Genomic DNA, 20,000 nt, shown 5'->3' on the forward strand with positions numbered 1-20,000 from the left:
CTCATTCCCCTTGGGTTATCTTTCCATATTCCATTGGCATTAAAGGACACAGGATATCTTTATTTTGGAAGACACTGAACAGTCCCTCCACACACCCAACTTACTGCAATTTCTAAGTGACTTTGTGTTTTCCATTCAGGATAGAAATATAATAGGGGACGTCTGTTTCATTTGCCAAAGAGAACAGTTGCTCACCAAGAACTTCTCTGGGGCATCTTCTGAACTCTCCTCATCAGCTGCCATTTGCAGTCTGAACTCAGGAACTGAACATGGCTCTGACACAGCAGTGCAAACCCTTATGGAAAGGTCCATGCACGACAAGAGTGCACATGTGGCCACAGTCTGACTTAGAGTGGAGAGATTACTGCCAGCACAATGAAGTGGAACTTCAGGTCCCACCCCAACCCTCTTTTTTCCTCAGGTCTTGGCATTATTGTTACTGCCCATTACAAGTGCCTCGGCCTGCAAGGGCTGCCCGTCTCCTTCTCCCCAGCAAAAACAATAAAGCAAATTCAATTTCCCTCAATCTGCATCGTTGGAACACAATGAAAATGCAGCTCTGTGCTGCCGTGATCCAGCTCTTCTGACTTGTCCTGTTAACACAACGCACCAACCTGTCTGTGGCCCCTAAATGAATCACAGAAGATGCTGTTTCCTAATTAGAGAGGGACTGAGGAAGGGCAGGTAGGACCATCTGGTTGTAGTTAAACTCCAACAGGGAGGGAGGTGCTGCAAAAACTTCTGAAGATTTACAGTGCGCTGGAATTGTCATCTTGATATTAACAAACTCAAAATAAAATGTGAATTCAAGTACATTTGCCTGTGTCGATAAAGCACGATTTCCAATGGGTGCCAGAAATTAAACTTGCTAACACCAACATTTCAGATCATCCCGAACTTCGGTTCGAGGTCCCTGAATGTAAAACAGGACAAATGATGGACTTTGAAGTTGTGATGTTGTAAATCTGTGGTCTTTCCTGTTGGTGGGTGAGATGCTGCTGTGGGGGAGCTGGGCAGGAGCTAGTGGGACCCAGGGCCATCAAACTGCAAACCTCAGCAGGGGGCTCCAATCGTGCCAGCCCTCTCAGCTCACACACACACACACACACACACACATAAGGCCCAGGACCACCACAAAGCAGTGACATCGGGGGCTCTCAGCTTCACACATGTGCCCCACACGATTTTCCTTTTTATCATCTCAGGACCCCAACCCGTTCCCGTGATATAAATGGGAATAAATCAGTGAACGCTGACACAGCCTGATGCAAAACTGGTTTTACAAACTGAAATTTCTTACACTGTCTTAAAAACAGAGACATTTTCCCCATGGTGCTGCTGCTGTGTCCCAGGAAGCCTTGCATGGGCATCCCACAAAGCGTATGGACACAGGAGCTCCACATCCACGACAGGAAAACCCCTTCCCATGTCACTTTGGAAGAAAGTGGTCACAAATCTCTTTGAAACCGCCAACCAACAGCACTTCCAGCAGGCCAGCACCTCAAACTGGGCGCAGTGGTGGTCCCCATCATGTAGACGAAGGGCCGCTGTGTGTCCCACGTAGGGGGGCCATGAGGCACTATCATCTCTCCTGTAGATGTTGCTGCTTCAAGCCTAATTGCTTTTCCTCTGTAATTCCACTTAGAATTACACTGATGAGGTGTTTTCACAGTTTCGTTGTTCGACGTGGCCCTAAATACCAACTCCCAAATGACTCCGGATGGAGAAATCTGCACCCTCAGTTGCTTTGTGAAGATCCTGTTACCAAAGATAACCTGCCCTAGAAAACTAATGTATTTTAATTTTGAAAGATGTAATGCAAATGTGCTCCATTATGTGAACAAAGTAAATTACAAGATCTTCAGTTGTCTGCAGAAACCATGAACAGCAATTTCTTTAGATTTCCTTAACTTTCTCTGTAAACGGGCAAGTTAAAAATAATATTCATTAAACTGCTTAACTGGAATAAAATGAAACTATTTGCTTACTACATGCAAATTAAGTCAGTATCAAAGTGCCGGTTTTCTTTTTCAGTTCGCATTACATTATTATTGAATTACAAATATCTAATGTATGAGGATGAACACTTACATAGCACTTTGCAAACGCCAACTCACCAACGGCGCAACATCCTTTCAAGGCGCGTATGAAAACAGCAGCAATTAATTCTTAGAACTTTCCGGCTTCAACCTCAAACTTACAGTACTTTTTTTTTTTTTCTTTTTGCTAAGGAGAACACATTTAAGCAGTCAGCAAAACAACTGTGAAGACGTAAAGTGCAATTTCATGAAGTTACTGAGCCCCCTTGACTGATAACGCTGCCATCACACACGGTGCACCGCTAAATGAACTGCAATTTGAATTCCCGAGATTCAAATTATTTAAACAGACATCCTGCAAGCAAGCACGGGAGAAGTCCTATCAGTGACCCCTGATGGTTTTCCAGAGACTAGACTCTGCTCAATTAATAAGCAGCCCTAAAGTAACCACCCTCTTTGGCAGAAGTCCTCGCAGGAAGAGCTAATGGGCCAAGGGGAGATGCCTCTGAAGGGCTCAGAGACCTGCTGGCTTACCTGGGGAGCAAGAGGCACGTGGGGTGGGGGAGTGAGTGCAGCTGCCCAGCACCTCTTAAAGAACTATTTGCTTTTCTGGAGTACCGGAAGAATACTGCAGGGATTTCAATAATTTGGTAAGTTTAACAAGTACACATCTTCCTGATCTAGCAGAGCAGCTCTTTTACGCAGATCTGTAGTATCATAAAAGTACTGCATACGTCTCACAGCCCGCCACAAAAGAGGCTCTTCCCTAATTCCATGCCTTCCTGACAAACCCAATGAAATCAGCACAGACACAAACGTGTTTATACAACATTAAGGGCTCATGTTAAGCTGAAAGCAAGCAGGAAATTTGACTTTCAGATTGACAAACGAAGAGGACATATTCCTGTGTCAGCAACGAAGAATACGTTTGTGTACTTCACCATTGAGAAACTGTGAGATCCTGCTAGGACAGACACCATGATCCTCCTCCCTTAAAGGATGGTCAGAGTTAAGGTCAGAGCACTCTCAATCTGAATTTCAGATCTTGACTTTTGTCGGCTTTACTTTTTCCTCCCGCATTAAATATGGATGATATTCACCGAAACATTTGGAACATTAATTATTGGGAAATACACGGTATTTTATTGCTTGCCTCCGAACGTACAGCTTCAGTCATTGTTCACCCGTGCAAAGACAATCACGAGCTCCAAGCAAAGTGCTAAAATATAAAAGGCCACATTCATTCACGTACCGGCCCAAGCTGCAGCACTATAAAGTACATCAAAAGGTGTTAATGGTTTCAATATTTATCTGCTGCAGGGAAGCACTCTAAAAAGAAGACAGAAAAAAATTCTGCTAATGGCTGTGTCTCTCCATTAAAATGAAAAGCTTAATGCATCTTATAATCAGAGGACAATTTGCAAATCATTAAGAGAAATGTAAAATTCCATTAAAATACAAATCAAGAGTCCCTCACTGGACTAATAATCTTTTTGATATTATTTTGCATTTCACTATTTCTGCTCCCAATATCCAGGCACCACAAATGATCAGTTCTTGAACACGCTATTTACCACAGCCTACTTCTTTAACGAGAGACTGAGAGAAGTATAATCTGCTATTCAGAGCAGGTACTAATGAAGAATTCCATATATTCTGAAATTTAATTAAAACCCCAAAGATTTCAAATTAGATGCAATTTGAAATGCCTGGGGCAGAAATACATGCACTTGCGTGGCAAGGGTATCACGCTGAAAGTTGATACCGTAATTGGTCTTGATGTATTTTTGTGTTGCCAGGCTGAAGCACAGAACTCATAACCATATAAAAATTCTCTGTAGATTACCTGCTCATTGAAAATGCCATCACTCAGGTAGTTCTCTACTAAATTACCATGCTACTAAAATGCACAAAGTGATTCGAAGAGAAGAGTGGCACAGCTGGTCGACGCTGCCAATGAGTTATGCATGCGTCGACGCTGCCTTTTTTCTTAGTAAAATATGCTCAGTTGAATATTAAAATATAATTGGCATTCAACCTAAGTAGCTTAAACCATTTTGTTATCTTCTTTTAAACCGATTTGGCTCCTCCACAGTTATTTTCAAGGATGCGATTCACAAACTAATGACACCATCACATTCAGCTAGATTTGTACTATTTTACATTTGTCATAAATAGGAACAATTTCTACAGCCTTCTAGGGATGTCCTTTAATACTGGCTCCTCTCGAACATCAAAGACTCAATTCATGGGGAAAAAAAAAAAGAAAGAAAAAAAGAGTATGCCATTTATGTTGGTTCTTGCATATTTTATTCCAAGAAGAGAGCGGGATGCAAATTTCTAGTGAAAAGTGTATTTTTGCAGTTAAACACGTCCCTGTTTTCCCTGGGATATGCCAGGCAGCTCTCAGGTTCACAAGCTCCAAAAGAAGGTACAGTAAAAGATCTTGGCAAAGGGTCAGAAAGTGGCACTCTTAGGTCAGCCACTAAACAGCTATGGTAGAAAACGGCTTCCCCTGAAATGAGCCCACCTATGTGCCATAACGTAGAGGATGCCATAAACATCACTACGCTTTTGCTTTCTGAAAAATATTAAGAACAGCCTTTAGAGATGAGGTGGCTGCGGTTAAACACATCACCATGGACATACCAGACTGGCTGAGCCAGTATTGATGTTATTTGCCATTGATAAGTAAAGCCTGGCTGAAAGCTCACCAGGAAAGGTGTGTGTGTGTGTGTGTGGGGGGGGGGGGGTTGTTTTAACCAAATAATTTTCTTTTCCCTTGAGTATTTTATTAAATAGCGTAGCAAGGTGACACGGGCCTGCAAGTACATCAAGGATGCAAACAACTCAAAGGAAGAAGGGATTAAATAACAAGTACTCCTCGTTGGGCTGCTACGGCCTGCGGGTGCAGGTAAAGGTGATGGCTCCAGGTAGAGGAAGTCCTTTTCCACATTACTGTTTTTCTCCTTCTTCAGCTCCCACCTGTTTATCTACACCTCGTATACAAGCAGTCATGTCAAAAGTTAACCAGCAGTCAAAATATTTTTCCAGATTGGGATCAATGTGTGCCTTGTATTTGACAGAGGGAGGGAACACGTGGCTTTGAACATGCTGACTTCACAAAGCAGCATCCTGTGCATGCAGCTCTCATTGAGGGCAAGCTGCAGGGAACACCTACAGGTCTCAGCACAACTGTGCACTATACCCTAAGAATAACCTTTTCTCTCTTGTGCACGTGGAAAATGCCATAAGGGTTTTGATTGCAAAGAGGCTCCCATTTGGTGTTAAAAGAGAAGCAGCATTTGGGCTGAGTTACACCATTACATTGGGTTGCCCACAGCAAAAATGGCTTTTAAAATTCCCTCCTACAAAACCTTATCTAGGAATTGAAAATAAAAGTGAATAAAAAACACACCAGGAAGACACAATGCCTCTCCCACAATCTTCTCCATTACCACATGGCAAATCATTGTACTCTAATAAGTGGGAAGAAGAGTGAACAATGAACTTGATAACTCACCTGTTTGATAAGAGGCAGAGGTAATTATTTGCCCTGTATCCTTCAGATGCCTGTCAGCCTGGCGAGCTCCAGCCTGCCAAAGCATTTTCAGATGCTGCATGTGGATTTATGTACATTGGGTGATGTTAGAAGTGCAGTTTAGTTTAAAAAGGGCAAATCAAGTTACAAGACGTACACGAGACTGAGGAAAATTAAACTACGTAAAGCTCTGTAGGGCCTTGTGTCTCTAAAGATATGGCTCATATCTACAGGCCATTGCATTACAAATTACAAGCTAATAAACACAGCAGAATTGTGAAAATTTTATTCACTTTAGTATTTACCATATTGCTAACACTGGCCAAATGTAATTCTAGGAGTCAGAAGAAAACTCTAGTTGAAGATGCACTTAAAATGCTTATGGTTACTTCCTCTGCTACAGATCTCCGTTACCTTCAGCTTCATAAAAAACCATTATTGATCAAATGCATCCTGTCCATTTCTCACTTGCTCTTACCCTTAATTCCTGCTGTCTCACGTTCTCCCCTAGGCTGCAAAACACCACAACGTGGCACTACTTATTTTTTTTCGTTACACAAAATGCTCAGGGCCACCCCGCAGTGTCCTCAGGATGGGCAGCGGTCCTCTGTCAGGCTGTCCCGGCCTACAACATCCCTGAGCAACTTCCTCCTGCTTTCCTGATCAGGTTTTTTTTTTGCCATGGCTTCTCTCTCTTTGAACACTGGAAGTCTCAGCCCTATATCTTCTGCTTCTGAGGTCCTTGAAAAGGAGTTTACTCACTCTCACAACTTAAACAACTACTTTTTTAACCAGCCATTTTTTTTTCTTGCTGTGTTGGTGTTGCTTTCCTATTACCCACCAGCTGCCACCCAAGGTTTGAAACCTCAGTATCTCAACGAGGTCAACGTTTGTACAATTATTTACTAATTTCAACGTAAAGCAAAGAGAGCTGAATTGGTCTTAACGCTGTGCACGTATCTTCTTATTTTAGTAACTTCTATGTAGTGAAAAACTATTTGGCTAAATAGCACGAGAGAGAAAAATTTACTCTTCGGATATACTGCACGCAGTATTTAGGGTAAGCAATGCTGTCTTTAAAAAATACTTCTTTTTAACATAAGCATTCAGGACATGTTGGCTCTGATGCCTCAGAAGTCAATCAAACCAACAGCCCCACTGTCTTCAGGAAACTTGCTTGTCATTTGTGCACGTCAACCACAGAAAGGAAGGAAACACTTTGGTCTTCACTGAGTGACAGACGAGTGCGGAATATCTGCTTTTTTATCTTAATTTTTTCTCTTCATTTAGTGCATATTTTTTTCTAGTGGTTTACGATGTGCCAACGCAGCGAAACAAAGAAGTGCTCCCACTGGCAGCGAGGCGAAGGAGCAGTGGGACACTGTCAATGGGAAGGTTTCCCATCCGCGTTCTGTCTGAAGGCAGCGATCCCCCCAACGGATGGGGCAGCCACGGGTTGTCTCCTGTCAGCTGGAGGACAAGGCTCCATCCCACAGAGGTGCCCCAGAAGCTCGGGTGGCAAAGCCTTCCTTCAGCAGGGAAGCGGCGTTTCACAGTGTGCCTGGCCGCCCTTTGTGGTGCCTGCGCCAGCCTCGCTCGTCTCTGCGCTGTGGTTCGCCGCTCTGAGCGAGGAGGCTCCCAGGAAATCACAGGGTAATTATTGATTACAGGCCTGGGCACGGCGCGAAGTCATCTTGAAGGGGGAATGGAGGCACCGCCGCTGTCTTTGAAGACTCTGCTCCCATTATGTATGAGGTGTTTCATCAATATCCCTTCTCGGATGAGTAACATGCATTATACACGGGAAATTTCAGCTGCTAAGCTGGCTTGCAGAACTCACCTCCCCGGCCTCCACCCTCAAATTGCTCTGGCTTTCCGCACTGCTTTTTCTGCCCTTGGTTGCAGTTGGAGGGTTGGAGTCCCTCTCCCTCACATGGGAGTGAAAGCAGGTGCCCGAGCTGGACAGCCAGAAAATAACTTCACCTCATGCCCACACCTGAAACACAGGGACAGAACCGTGGCTCTGCAAAGCCAAAGCAGCTCGTCCAGGAGCGAGGGCAGCTGGGCACGGCGTGGCATGCAAAGAGCAGAGCCCTAGGGCTGCTGCTTGTCACAGGGCAAAGGAAAACTCTTGTGTGTGTCCAATTTCCTCTGCTCTTGTTGCTCTAATAAGCCATCTGGTCTGCAAACACGGGGCTGCTCCCTGCTGCAGCACCCGGTGCGGCGATGCTCGCCGCGGTCTCGAGCAGCAGGTTCGTAAGGCACAAATAAGGAAAAGCCAGGAAATTCATGACTGGCCAATTTAGCATTTCCTTTACTATTCCATGAACTCACAAATCAAACAACTCACGCGTAGGCTTCAAAACAGTAACAAGGTCCATTGTTCTTCATCATACACAACAGGGACTAATGACCACGGTACATTAAGAACAATTAATCACTCTCCATGATAAACGTGCAGAGATTTTCCCGAGGTGTAACACCTTGAAGCAGAGGAGTGGGAAATACCTCCTTTTTTTTCCTAGGTTGCTGAAATTCGACATCGAGCGCTGGCCGTGAGGCCGAGCGTTGGAAATTCCAGTTTACAATTAGATTAAGAAAGCAACAAAACAAAAATAACCACACTGCCAACAGGAAAGGAACCAGCTGCATTTGCAGGGAGCAGGCAGCTGGTATCCCACTGCAGCTGTGGAGGAGGCAGCCCTCAGCTCCCAGGCTGTGCCACAGCACCAGAGCTCCCATCAAAGAGCTGATGGGCCACGAGGAGGAATGCTTCATTCTGTGTTTGGAGCTCTCTTACACACCTTCCCCCTTTGCAGGGAGTTGAAGGCACTTTGGAAGAGCGAGGACACGAGATAAGCATCTGGAGCCACAGATGCAAACCTAAAGTCTGAGCAAAGCAATGACTAAGAAGTACTGCAACAATCACTTCCACACCAATTGAGACTCACAGTTTGAACTACGCTGCTGCTGCTTTTACCTTACGTGTGTGCTAAGGAACTTTAAAAACTGCTTCTTCAATTTTTGACACTTACTGCCATATTCATAAGTTCATAAGTTCATAAGTTCATAAGGTTGGAAAGGACCTATAAGATCATCTAGTCCAACCATCCTCCTATCACTATCTCTACCCAACTACTAAATTCCTTCCAATATCATTTCCATCTGCAATAGAAAAGGAAGAAAGCACAAGAGGAAACACCCAAACGGCACCGCAGCACAGCAACTTGTGCCTGCTAACCCCGAGCTGTGCTGAACGTGTTGTAATTGCAGACCAAAAGATGGTGCATTGAGCAATTCACCATTAAAATAAAGGTGGTCTGCAGATTTCACACAGTCGATGAGTCGCACCCTTAGAAAACAAATCTGATGAGCTGTGTAACAGCACAACAACCACACTTCGGTTCTGTTCTGCTCCCTGCAGCTGCCATCAGATGTTTAAGAACGAGGAAGTGCAGGAGCAAGAAGGATCCCATTATTTAGAAGAATTTGAATAAAACCAGCCATTAGCAGTAGACACAGCTGAGTTTTGCAAATGTGTGCCTGTAAGAACAGCTGCTCCTTTCCACACGTAGAACTGGCAATCTTTTTACCGACGTATTTCTCCTACAGATTAAAATACAAACCTACGTGCTCACACTTACCAAGTGCCTTTCACCTAGAACCACCCAGAAGAAGAGTGTGTGTAACTTGGGGTTCATGTGAAAAACAGCACAGGAGATACTAGCCCCTTTTTGGTGCTGCATTATTATGAACACAGATATTAGAAAATGAGCGTTGAATTCACTGGGAAATGATTCCATCCACGGATTGACAAGAAGCCACTGCAAAAAGTGGACTTCTGTTTTTTATTGGTTTTGCTTCTTTCTCGGTTTTGTTTTGATGCTTTTAATCCCATGGCCTAATTCATTTCATGGGGTTGACTTCTGTTACGAGGCCTCCAGGAAAACACCAGCGAAAGGGAGACGTGTAAGGAGGAGTTTTTCTCAGGTCAGGCTTCCCTCTAAACACACCAGCATCCTAACAGCTTCGTAACAGCACTCGCTGCTTGTCTACAGAAGTCAGGTTTGGCTAACGCAGGTGTGCAGAGCTGCAGGTGCCCCATCCCGTGCCCAAGGACGCGCTGTCCTCAGCTGGGTTAGCTGTGGGCTGTACGGGTGCTCCCAACCCAAGCCCTCCGTGATTCTGCAGCCACCACAAGCCTGGCACTGACCTTGCTGCAGCATGGGGTGGTGGAAGGGCGGCAGGGGCAGCTGCTCCATCCTGCTGGGCTCGCAGAAGTAGGCGCTCAGCCAGGCCGCACACTGCTGCAGCGGGTCCGGCGCGGCGGCCGCACCATTACTCAGCTCACAGCACGTCGGGGCCTCCATCCTGCGGGCACAGAGATGTCAGGCTGTCAGTTACAGAAGCAAATATGCCTACTCTTTACAGCAGAAAACTGAATTGTCTCAAAAACATTCAATCCCGAGGCATGGACTCGAAAGCTTTCTCCTTATTCTGATGAAAGGAAGGAGAGCCGCTAAGAGCGGTAACGAAATCTCATCCACATCACCTCTTGGTGGCGCGGGGTTGCTCAGACCTGACGGAAGAAAATGAAGGATGGGTGAGAAGGAAAGACCACTCCTAAGTGGGAAATCTCAGGAAGTAATGGAAGGAAACCACCCTGGCCCGGTGGAGGACACGTCCCAGGTCTCCCTGGGGGTGGAGAGAGGCTCCTCCATGCACCCGTGGGCATGGCAGCCCCCAGAGCCCTCCCGGGGAAGGAAGAAGAGGAAGCAGCTTTCTGCAGAGCCAGCGCTTTCCTCTTCCGCGACTCCATCCAGCCACGCTGGCAGGTTTCTGCTTTCCTCCTCTTATTGAATTGGAAGGAAGCAATTGAGAACTCATTTGATTTTCAATGGCAGCTCATGCTTTCAGGATGCTGAAGAGCAAAACGAACAGAAAAACACCCATAGATGAAATGTTCTTTTTCTCTAGCTGCTTTTTTTCTTCTTTTTCTACAGAAGAGCAATGCCTGTATGGGAGCTCTGAGAAGGTGAACACCACATCTGCAAATGTTGAGCCCTGTTCTCTGAGCTATAAATCCTGGGTTAGGCATGGTAGAGGCAGGGAGGAGGTCATGGTGCTTTTCTGCTGCTCCTCGGGGCCGCTCAGACCCATTGGTAACCAAACAGCCCAGGAGCATGAAACCACCAGGGGACAACACTTAAGAGCAGGTGCCAGAGCAGCAAGCCATGCCAGCAACCTCGAACCTGGATCTGACAAACCTCAGCTACACCATCCCGATGGCCTCCTGATACTGCAGCTTTTCCCCCATCTGGAAATGCATCCAGAGACCAGAACAACAACTGTGTGCTGGTGAAACTCCACAGGACAGTCTGCTGCGATAGGTTGGATGTGACACAGAGGAGTAGAAAGGAGAGAAAATTGTAGAAATCCCAAAATACATGAGGGACAGCAGAGGAAAAGCACAGTGATTGTTGAGGGGAAAAAGCAAAATCAATTCACTGGTATGCTCGAGATGAGCTGCAACGGAGGGAAAATATTTTGTCAGTTAACTCCTAGCAGAAAGCCTGAGAAAATGAACTGCATCATGTACCAGTAATGGCATGAAAGACACCAGGCCTGCTTTTGCCACAAGGCACCTTTACAAAGAGGCCCAGTGCCTTCAAATGCTTGATCCACAAAAGCTGACGGAGCTGAACACACCAGGACACCCGTGTAATCAGGCAGCCACCCGGCCCTGCCTCCGGATAGGACAAATGATGTGCAGGCAGGAGCTGTCTCAGGGTTACTACTCTCAGAAGCAGAACCTTCACTCGTCTGGTGCGTGATCAAACACCCCTGCAATTTCCCCCAGCCCCAATTCATTTTCTGATTAATTGTTCACCACTGAGGGCCACGTAATTGCTGATTAGAAAGTGGCAGAGAAGAAGAGGGACACAGAGGCGGACAATTAAAATTCTCCTGCAGCGGAAGGATCTGATGAGGAGTTGAAGGCTTGGAGTGGAAGAAAAAGGAAAATGAAGAACCAGTTTCGGATCCAGTTTGCTAGAAATCAAGAGCACTCCTCTATCTCTTCCCATTTGTCAAACTACTCACAACTTGTGATGTTTCTTTGGAGGAGGAGGGGAAAGGGAGAAGCTGTTATCAACTTACTTTATGGAACCGATCTCTATTTTATATTTCTTTGCTATTTAATCATCTCTTTGCTGAAAAAAAAAATGGCGTGAGGATCTGTGCAGAAACATTTCCAGATGAGTATCAGTACGACACAGACCTCAAGCCAAGCTCTCGGCACCACTCATCAGTGATTCTGCACACGCACAGTGCTCAGCAGAATAGGGCTCAGTTTTACAGCAGATTGTTAGAGCTACGACAATATCATAACTACAGAATATAATAATGCCTCTGAAATCTCCAAGACAAGTTGGGAGACTTTTCTGCTCCATTTATCCAGAAGAGCATAGAAAGCACTCAGAACTACAGTAACCTTATGGTTTTCACATCATCTTGCTTCACACACTTGAGAGCCTGGAAATGATTTGGGCTATAATACCACTGTAAAACCGAAGGAACATGTCCCCCCACTGCTCTGCAGCAGCACATCAGGGTGTGCCCGTCCCCCTGCTCCAAGCAGGGCAGCCCTGTGGCTGCCGGACACCTTCGGGTCGTTGCCATGGGGCCGTTCTCCCATCACTTTGCCACTTCCACATTTCCCATCTCTGCTTACGGCCACGGTCATGAAAAGCAAAGCCCTGCAAGAAGAGGCGGTGCTTTCCAAGAACGCACTGATTGCTTTTGCTGTAGAATACAAAGTCACCAACAAAACTTCTTCATCTTAAATTAGTTTGGCTAGAAATGCTAACAACCATTCCTGGGCACTTAACAGCAATTAGTAAAGGACAGAACATAACTAGCACATAGGCATCTCCTACAGGCCCTCCTGCTCCTCCTCCCCATCCTCCTCCCAAAGTCGCATGGCAGTACTCCTTCTGCAAACTACTGCGTCATTAAAAATTCAACTTAAAACACCAGCTGCCTCTAAAAGCCTTTTCTGAGGCTTCAAAGCCACACTTTGGTCCAACTAAACCACATGTACATTTCAAAAAGCAAGGCTTGAGCGGTCTCAAAACATTCATGAGGAGAGCGGATTAGGTTATGGGAAACTGCTGCCCCTCCGCTCAGCGTTTGGCTTCCTTGCAAGGTTTCTCAGTGCCCCATTCCACACGTTAACTGCTGATCATATCAAACGAGGAGACAGACAAGAGAAAGTTAGCTGGGTGATGCTAGAGGCAAACAGCCGTCCAGCATTTACATCAACCACCTGCACCAAATCTCTAGCAATGAACAAGGCCGAGGCTCCTGGGCAGGTCCGTGCCTTGCTGATGCCCAGTGGGAGGGACGTGCTCCCTGTTTTGCTATGGAAAGCTTAAACCCATCACTGCACATGAAGTTATTCGGTTTTATAGGGGAAAATAAAACAAACATGTTTCACCTGAAAATGCAAGAAGAGAAACAGAAGATGTAAGAAATCCAGCTGCTTCAAGGACGCCGTTATCTTTCGTTAAGAAGCACCGGCACTGTTTCTGTGGTTAGGATAACAAGAAGCATTCGCTTAAATTCAGCAGTGTTCTTATACCACTGCCACTTCCAGGGGAGCCTGTGCTTACTGCTGCTGCTGGGTGCCCGGCACCCCAGGACATCCCAGCTGCTCTGTATTTTTACCTGGTCACTGAGTAATTCATGCTTTCTTTAAGTTGGTTTTTGTTTTTAAACTTTGTGTTGCAGTTATGTGGCATTCAGCATCAAATGACTGCGAAGGAACCACAGAATCCCCAAGGCTGGAAAAGACCTCCAAGATCATCCAGTCCAACCGTCCACCTACTGCCAATCATTCTCACTAAACCATGTCCCTCAGCAGAACGCCTCAATGTTCCTGTTTCAAGCTACAAAAAGCAGGTATTTAAATCTAGAAATGAAGATGCTAGCAATTTTTTGTGATGTTTAGGCTCTCCTGGGATGGCTCTTGCTGCTGCAGATCCCCACGCTGAGTGCTGTTTTGTGGTGGTGATGTCCAAGAGCTAGTCCCAGCTCGGGAACCCAGTGCAGCCCGGCTGCACACCCGCGGCACGTACAGCAGTTACTCTGTACTGCTCCTGCTATAATCCTACAGATTTATTGCAAATGCAGCTCTTTTTTAAGCAGGAGAAAATCCCCTCGGGAAGCCACCAGGCTCTTGCTTCCATGCAGCTGAGAGGTGTCCTCCCGAGGTTCCCATCCCAGCTGTTCTCTTCCATGACTTATGAGTTCGCATGCGATGAAATAAAGGAAAACACGGCTGTAGCAAAGGAGGAGAAACTCAGCAGTGTCACCTGTTTCAGTTCAGCAGACTCTTTCCAAACCATTTGCCAAGATTTGGAAGTTCCTAACGTGCTTCCAAAATAGTTATGTAAGCAGCAAATTGGCTTCAGCATCATTCTCAATAGCTTACCTGTCAGGAAAACCAGAGAAACACTGTGTGTCACGACGAAGAGCCTCAGTGGGCAGCCATCTCCTACACTGCTGGGATTCTAATTATTCCTTTTATTTCTGAGCATCTTTTTGCCTTCATTGGCTCTCAGTAACACGTAAGTGAGGCATTACAAGATGCACCTTGAGTTGTGTGATTAATAATAATGAGAATTTGTCATAGCAGCTCTGCTGGCAGTTTCCTGAAGGGAAAGCTAGGGAAATGCTACGACAAGGTTGCATTTATTTGTGCATTTATATAAATCAAAGCTACGTACACATCTGATATAACTGATGGGTTGAACGCAGCAGACGGTGCTCACTCCGCTGTCTGCAGCCTCCTACACCTGAACACTTTATCCATCGATGCCCACCTCACCCTCTAGTGGTTTGCCTAAGAAGTCTGTGAGGTGCTACAGATGCTGAGCTAATGAAGATTCCCCTCTATTTCAACCCATTTACAACACAAAATGTAAAAGCTCCCCAACCAACACCAAAATTGCAGCTCCCTGTGCAGCCAGACTGCGCTCAGCAAAGGGCCATGGGCACAGGCAGGCAGGCTCGGATAATTGCATTATTGTATTACCATAACTACAACACTGCCACTCAGATAACAGCAGGGATAAAGACTGAAACAAAAACTAAGAAAGAAGACATGGAGTGCCTGGTTTTACCCAACCTCTTACCACAGAAATCCTGGTTTTTGCCAGGCTGCCACAAACTACCTTTTATTTTGACACTGACCTACACAGCACCGAAGAGCACAGGGCTTGCAGTGACCTGTCACACTCAGGTATGTAAAATAACAGTATTTGGACACTCTGACTCGTATCACAGAATCACAGAACTGCAGGGGTTGGAAGGGACCTCCAGAGATCACTGAGTCCAACCCCCTCCCAAAGCAGCTCCCCAGGTATTTAAGTTTGTATTTTTTAAGGGTATCCATAACAACTTTCACTATCCCCTGAACAAAGACCATATGCAATTTTATTTCTTAACAACATTTTATATAGCAAATGCTAAATGAATTGGGCCTGATTAAGAAGGCTGTAGCTCCAGAAGTTTGTGAGCACAGGTATAAGGCAGCACAACACTCGGCATCCCTGGTCTGAAGTGGAGCTGCAGGTTGGGGTAGGAAGAATTACTGTCAGTGGGACCTGCATACTCTAACACTGCATTGGTCACAGGATTTCTTAGAGACTTGTGCTTTACAAAGGTCCCCAAATTACCAAGCTCTGCTAGGAATGCTTTGGTAAAGAGGAGGGGACAGAGGGAAGAAATACAACTGCAAAGAAAAAAACAACACAACATATCTCTCTCTTGTATGGCAATGTTACCAAATCTTTTCTTCCCTCAAAATTTCCCCAGAACAGTAACAACAAAGGGAAGAGATTACAGAAACGTTCCCCGAGCAGTAAAACCATGAGAGACCCCAGGCTCTGCTGGACCAACCTGTTTGGGGCCAAGGGGACCAGACCTCAGCCTCTGCCCCTGCCGTCATCGAGGCCCAAAGCAGGCAGGCACCTCCTGAGCACCCCTCGGTCTCACGGAGCTGACCTCACAGAAGGAATCCCGTGATATAATTCTACAAATCCATCTATCTGCCCATAGCTGGAGAGGAAAACATTTTTGGGAATACTGCCCAATCACAGCAGAATTCCGTTATCGCCTCAGGGAAGAGTTCTGGATGGAGATGTAAGATCATGAAAGGAAGAAAACAACCTCAGGAGCATCCAACAGGACCAATGCAATCTCCAAGAGATTCAAGACCATTGAGAAAAAGGGCTCCTTTGGTCATTAGGAGAAACTCCTCAGGGCATTTTTCCCATGCTGCAGCCACAAGACCACTTTACCATGCATGTGAACCCGTGCCCTTTGTGCTTCTTCTTTGGGCACAACATCCTCGGCCAGGCTGCAGCCCCAGCCAGTGCTACCCCCAGCTAAGGGAGAGCTCCTGGCCCTGAGTGCTGCAGGTTACCCTGCCCTCAGCATCACCAGCTGGGGCAGTCAGGAACCCCCAACCCCCACAGCTGGGGACTCAGCTCATTTGGATGAGGTCCTGAGTCACTCTGCAGACCCCCTAGAATCTGAGCAGTAGCTCTTCTGTGAGTAAATACATACAAGAGGTACTTATTTATGTACCTCACAGCTGTTTCAATGGCATTTCCTTATTTTCTTTCTCAAAGGACTGGAACTGACTCGACACACTAACCTTGTGCACACGATGCCAACAGGAGTGAGGTCTGCACAAAGAAAAGCAAAGGCTGTCTCACGGTGCTCCTCAGACCCACACATCTCTGCAGGAGCACTTGGACAGCTGTCTTTCCAAATGGTTTGTTTTCATAGAGAAATAGCTGGTATGTTACTTTTGGTAATAATTAGAACAGAAACTTCAAGATTAAAATGAGGCTCAGCCATGCAGCGTTACTTTTACGTAACAGACACACATTTAGCTGGCGTTCTCAGTAAAGCCTTTGAAGCAGAAATAAATAAAAATGTATTTTATCAACATCTAAACGTCATTTAAATAGTCTTTCTTTGATAGATGAAGACTAAAGCCACCCCAAAACTGTGGATGGATTATCTGGTCTCTAATGATTCCAAAACAATTACAGGATGCAGAGCAATCTCGTTACATTTTACTCCAAAGCCTACTACACTTGTGTTTTCTCTTATTTTTCTATCAATGAAACCCATGAGGTTTAAGAACAATTCATTATGTATGAGACCCAACTTACAGTGCTTGACTGTTGATTAATAGGAAAGTTTGCTGTATGTACATTTGCAACATTAGATGCATGCAATATGCTAACTTATTCTTTCACTGAAGCTAATTATTTACAAAAATGACTACTTGAGACTACAATTTATTAAACGCGTGCATCCAGTCTCAATTTGGCCCCAAAAGACAGTCTGGAATGAAGATCTTTTACTTGATGTGACAACTTCTAGAAACAGTGTTATTAATATTGTAAATGTGGCAAATAAAGAGTTCAAATAGCCATATGTCTGCGTTGCATTTTCTCCCCATAGCCGAATCAACGAACAAAGCAGCCTCCTAAAGCCTGAAATTCATGGGGAAGCACATTCTTACATCGTTTAATTTAGCTCCTTATCACTGGAGTGTCTGTATGACAGTCGTCACAGATTAAAAAGATGAAGTAGAGCTGCAATGAACAGAAAAAACTCTCGCAGTTCTCCGAAGTTCTCCACACTTCCACTTAAGACCGACTGAGAAGAAATTGATGCCTTTATGGAAGAGGGTAAGAACTTAAAAACTTAAGACTCATTCTTTTCACAGACTTATAGAATCACTCAGGTTGGAAAAGACCTCAAAGATCACTGAGTCCAACCACGACCCAGCCATACTGCCCTCACTCTAACAGCCCTCTGCTAAATCATGGCCCTGAGCACCACATCCAAATGGATTTAAACACACCCAGGGATGGTGACTGCAGCACCTCCCTGCGGAGCCCATCCCAGTGCTGAACGACCCTTTCTGTACAGAAGTGTTCCCTGATATCCAACCTAAACTTACCCTGGTGCAGCTCAAGGCCACGTCCCCTCGTCCTGTCACTGTCACCAGTGAGCAGAGCCCAACCCCGCTGTCGCTGTGAGTGCCTTTCAGATATCAGAAGGGAGCAATGAGATCTCCCCTCACCTCCTCTTCCCCACACCAAACAGCCCCAGCTCCTTCAGCCTCTCCTCGTAGGGCACACTCTCCAAGCCCTTCACAGCCTCGCTGCCCTCCTTTGGAGCTGCTCCAGCACCTCCATGTCCTTTCTGTACTGAGGACAGAAAGGAGCAAACTGAGCACAGCACTCGAGGTGAGGCCTCAGCAGTGCCGAGCACAGGGGCAGGATGACTTCCCAGTGCTGCTCAGCACCCCATTCCTGATCCAGGCCGGGATGCCACTGGTCCTCTTGGCCACCTGTGCACACTGCTGGCTCACATTCAGCCCTCTGTCCATCAGCACACCGAGCTCCCTTTCCATCAGGCAGCTTTCCAGCCACTCCTCCCCAGTCCTGTAGGGCTGCCTGGAGTAGTATGGTTTCCATACCACCTTTGCAATGTTTTCTCCATTCTACTTTTTTTTTACGTATTGTTAAGGATTGAAAACTTTACGGATACTTCTTATCCTGAAGAAGCAGCACCTGCACACACATCTCCAATGTACAGATGTACTTCTTGAGTAAAACACACAGACACTCACACAGACCAGAGCTCTGCAATTAAAGATGCTGTGTGTAGGCACCACAGGGAGGCTGCCTAGGAAAGCAGTGCCCATGGCCAGCCATGATGCTCAGGAAGACACTGCCTGCTTATTCTGTGCTCTGAGTGCATACCAGCAAACACTTTAAAGAAGGGAGTGGGACTCCTGTCTTCACGTGCCAAGATAAAGAAAATCAATGTCAATGCCCCAAAGACTGAAGTGATAGCACCGAAGGTCATTAAATGCTACTCACTGCCCTGTACCATTAAAGTTTAGATTGGAATCCTATATAGAGAGACACAGATTTTAAACAAGATCTCACCCTGGGACACAGCACTGTGAGACTGCGGAGGAAACAAAGCAATCAGTGAGAGGTGGACTTCTCCAGGAGCACAAGGATCAGGTTCAAGGAAGACAATGCTGTGTGGTCCTGGCTTATTTTTTCCTGAACGTATTTATCGTGTTTCCAGAGAAGCATACCTCATTAGGTACAAAGATCTCTGTTAAAACAACAGCGAAGTGTAAAGACAGCCACTAAAAACCTATGGTTCTTCCCTGATGAGACCCTCTCCCCTTGAAGGGAATGGTTTTATTCCAGATGTGATGCAGACTGGATGGTTGGGAAATCAGAGCTCTGGGAACAAAACAAGAGCAAATCAAACCGGTGGCATAATACACTCAACGCTGTCTCGGGGCAGCCAGAAAACTTCCCCAACTGCAGAAGAAAACATCACTCCGCTCTTCCTTTCTGGAGACTGAGTATGAGTAAAGGACTACGCTCTAAATGAACGGCTTCCAATGGCTCAGGAGCTCGGCCACACCTGCAGAACAAAACCATTCCTAATATCAGAGCATACTTCTGTTTCCAATCAATGGGGTCAGTGCAGAACAACCAAGAAGATGAGTGTGAAAAACGAAAGAAGTTCTCTGTGTCCTGTTCTGCAGGAAAGGACCAACCTGCTCCGGATTGAGAACGGGGGAAATCAAACGCAGCCTAGCAACAATCTATTCCATGGGAGGCCAGAAGCAAACACTCAGCAAAGCTGTAAGAAGCAGCAGGCTCTCACCCGAGATGTTAGGCAACATTAAGCATAGGTGATATCATCAGTTCTATCTATAATTAGGTTGAAAGGAAGTCAGTTAATTTCAGCGCTTACAAGGAATTGTTACAAAACAGGGTTTTTTTCCGAATATAAAAGGATTCTCCCTTCAGGCTTCTGAGGTCGGTTTTATGGCAGGCAATTAGCTGTGCTGGGGCTGGCTGCAGGGACAGCACACTGCTGTGGGGACCCCAGGAGCTCCAGCACACGCTGCTGCAGGGTGCCGGGCTCGGACATACAGCGCACGTGGGGAAATGGAAAGGAGGGAAGTCAAAGCTGAATTAGTGCAACTGGACTCTGTCTTCGGATGGGTGCTGAGGCGTGAATCCAAGATGAGAGTGAGCACCAAGAATGATAATCGTCGGCACCCGCAGGTACAGCACCCTTTTAAAATGAATTAAGGCATGGATGCATCAGGAACCTCTTAAGAACTGAACGGAGACGGCTGCTTTTCCAACCACCGTCTCATAGAGGGGCACAGCCTGCTCTTGGAGCACCTCCTGATGGACGGTGTGAGCCCAGGACCCCATGAGCACAATGCCACCACAAAGAGGATGTGCTGCCTCTGAAGCTCAGTGTGATGCTTAATGAAAATC

General features: G+C 46.0%; 1 protein-coding gene across 1 annotated transcript in view; it reads right to left on the reverse strand.

Moving 5' to 3' along the window:
- MGMT (O-6-methylguanine-DNA methyltransferase) overlaps positions 1-20,000 on the reverse strand; it is a 133,002-nt gene that overhangs the window by 17,695 nt on the left and 95,307 nt on the right. The window contains exon 4 of the mRNA XM_065746432.1: positions 9,794-9,951. Coding sequence (XP_065602504.1) covers positions 9,794-9,951 — 158 coding nt within the window. The remainder of the gene's footprint in view (positions 1-9,793; positions 9,952-20,000) is intronic.

This window comes from Cyrtonyx montezumae, unplaced genomic scaffold (genome assembly GCF_038088225.1).
Source record: "Cyrtonyx montezumae isolate F1298 unplaced genomic scaffold, pur_monq_1.0 scaffold_4, whole genome shotgun sequence".
In the NCBI taxonomy this organism is placed as follows: Eukaryota; Metazoa; Chordata; class Aves; order Galliformes; family Odontophoridae; genus Cyrtonyx; species Cyrtonyx montezumae.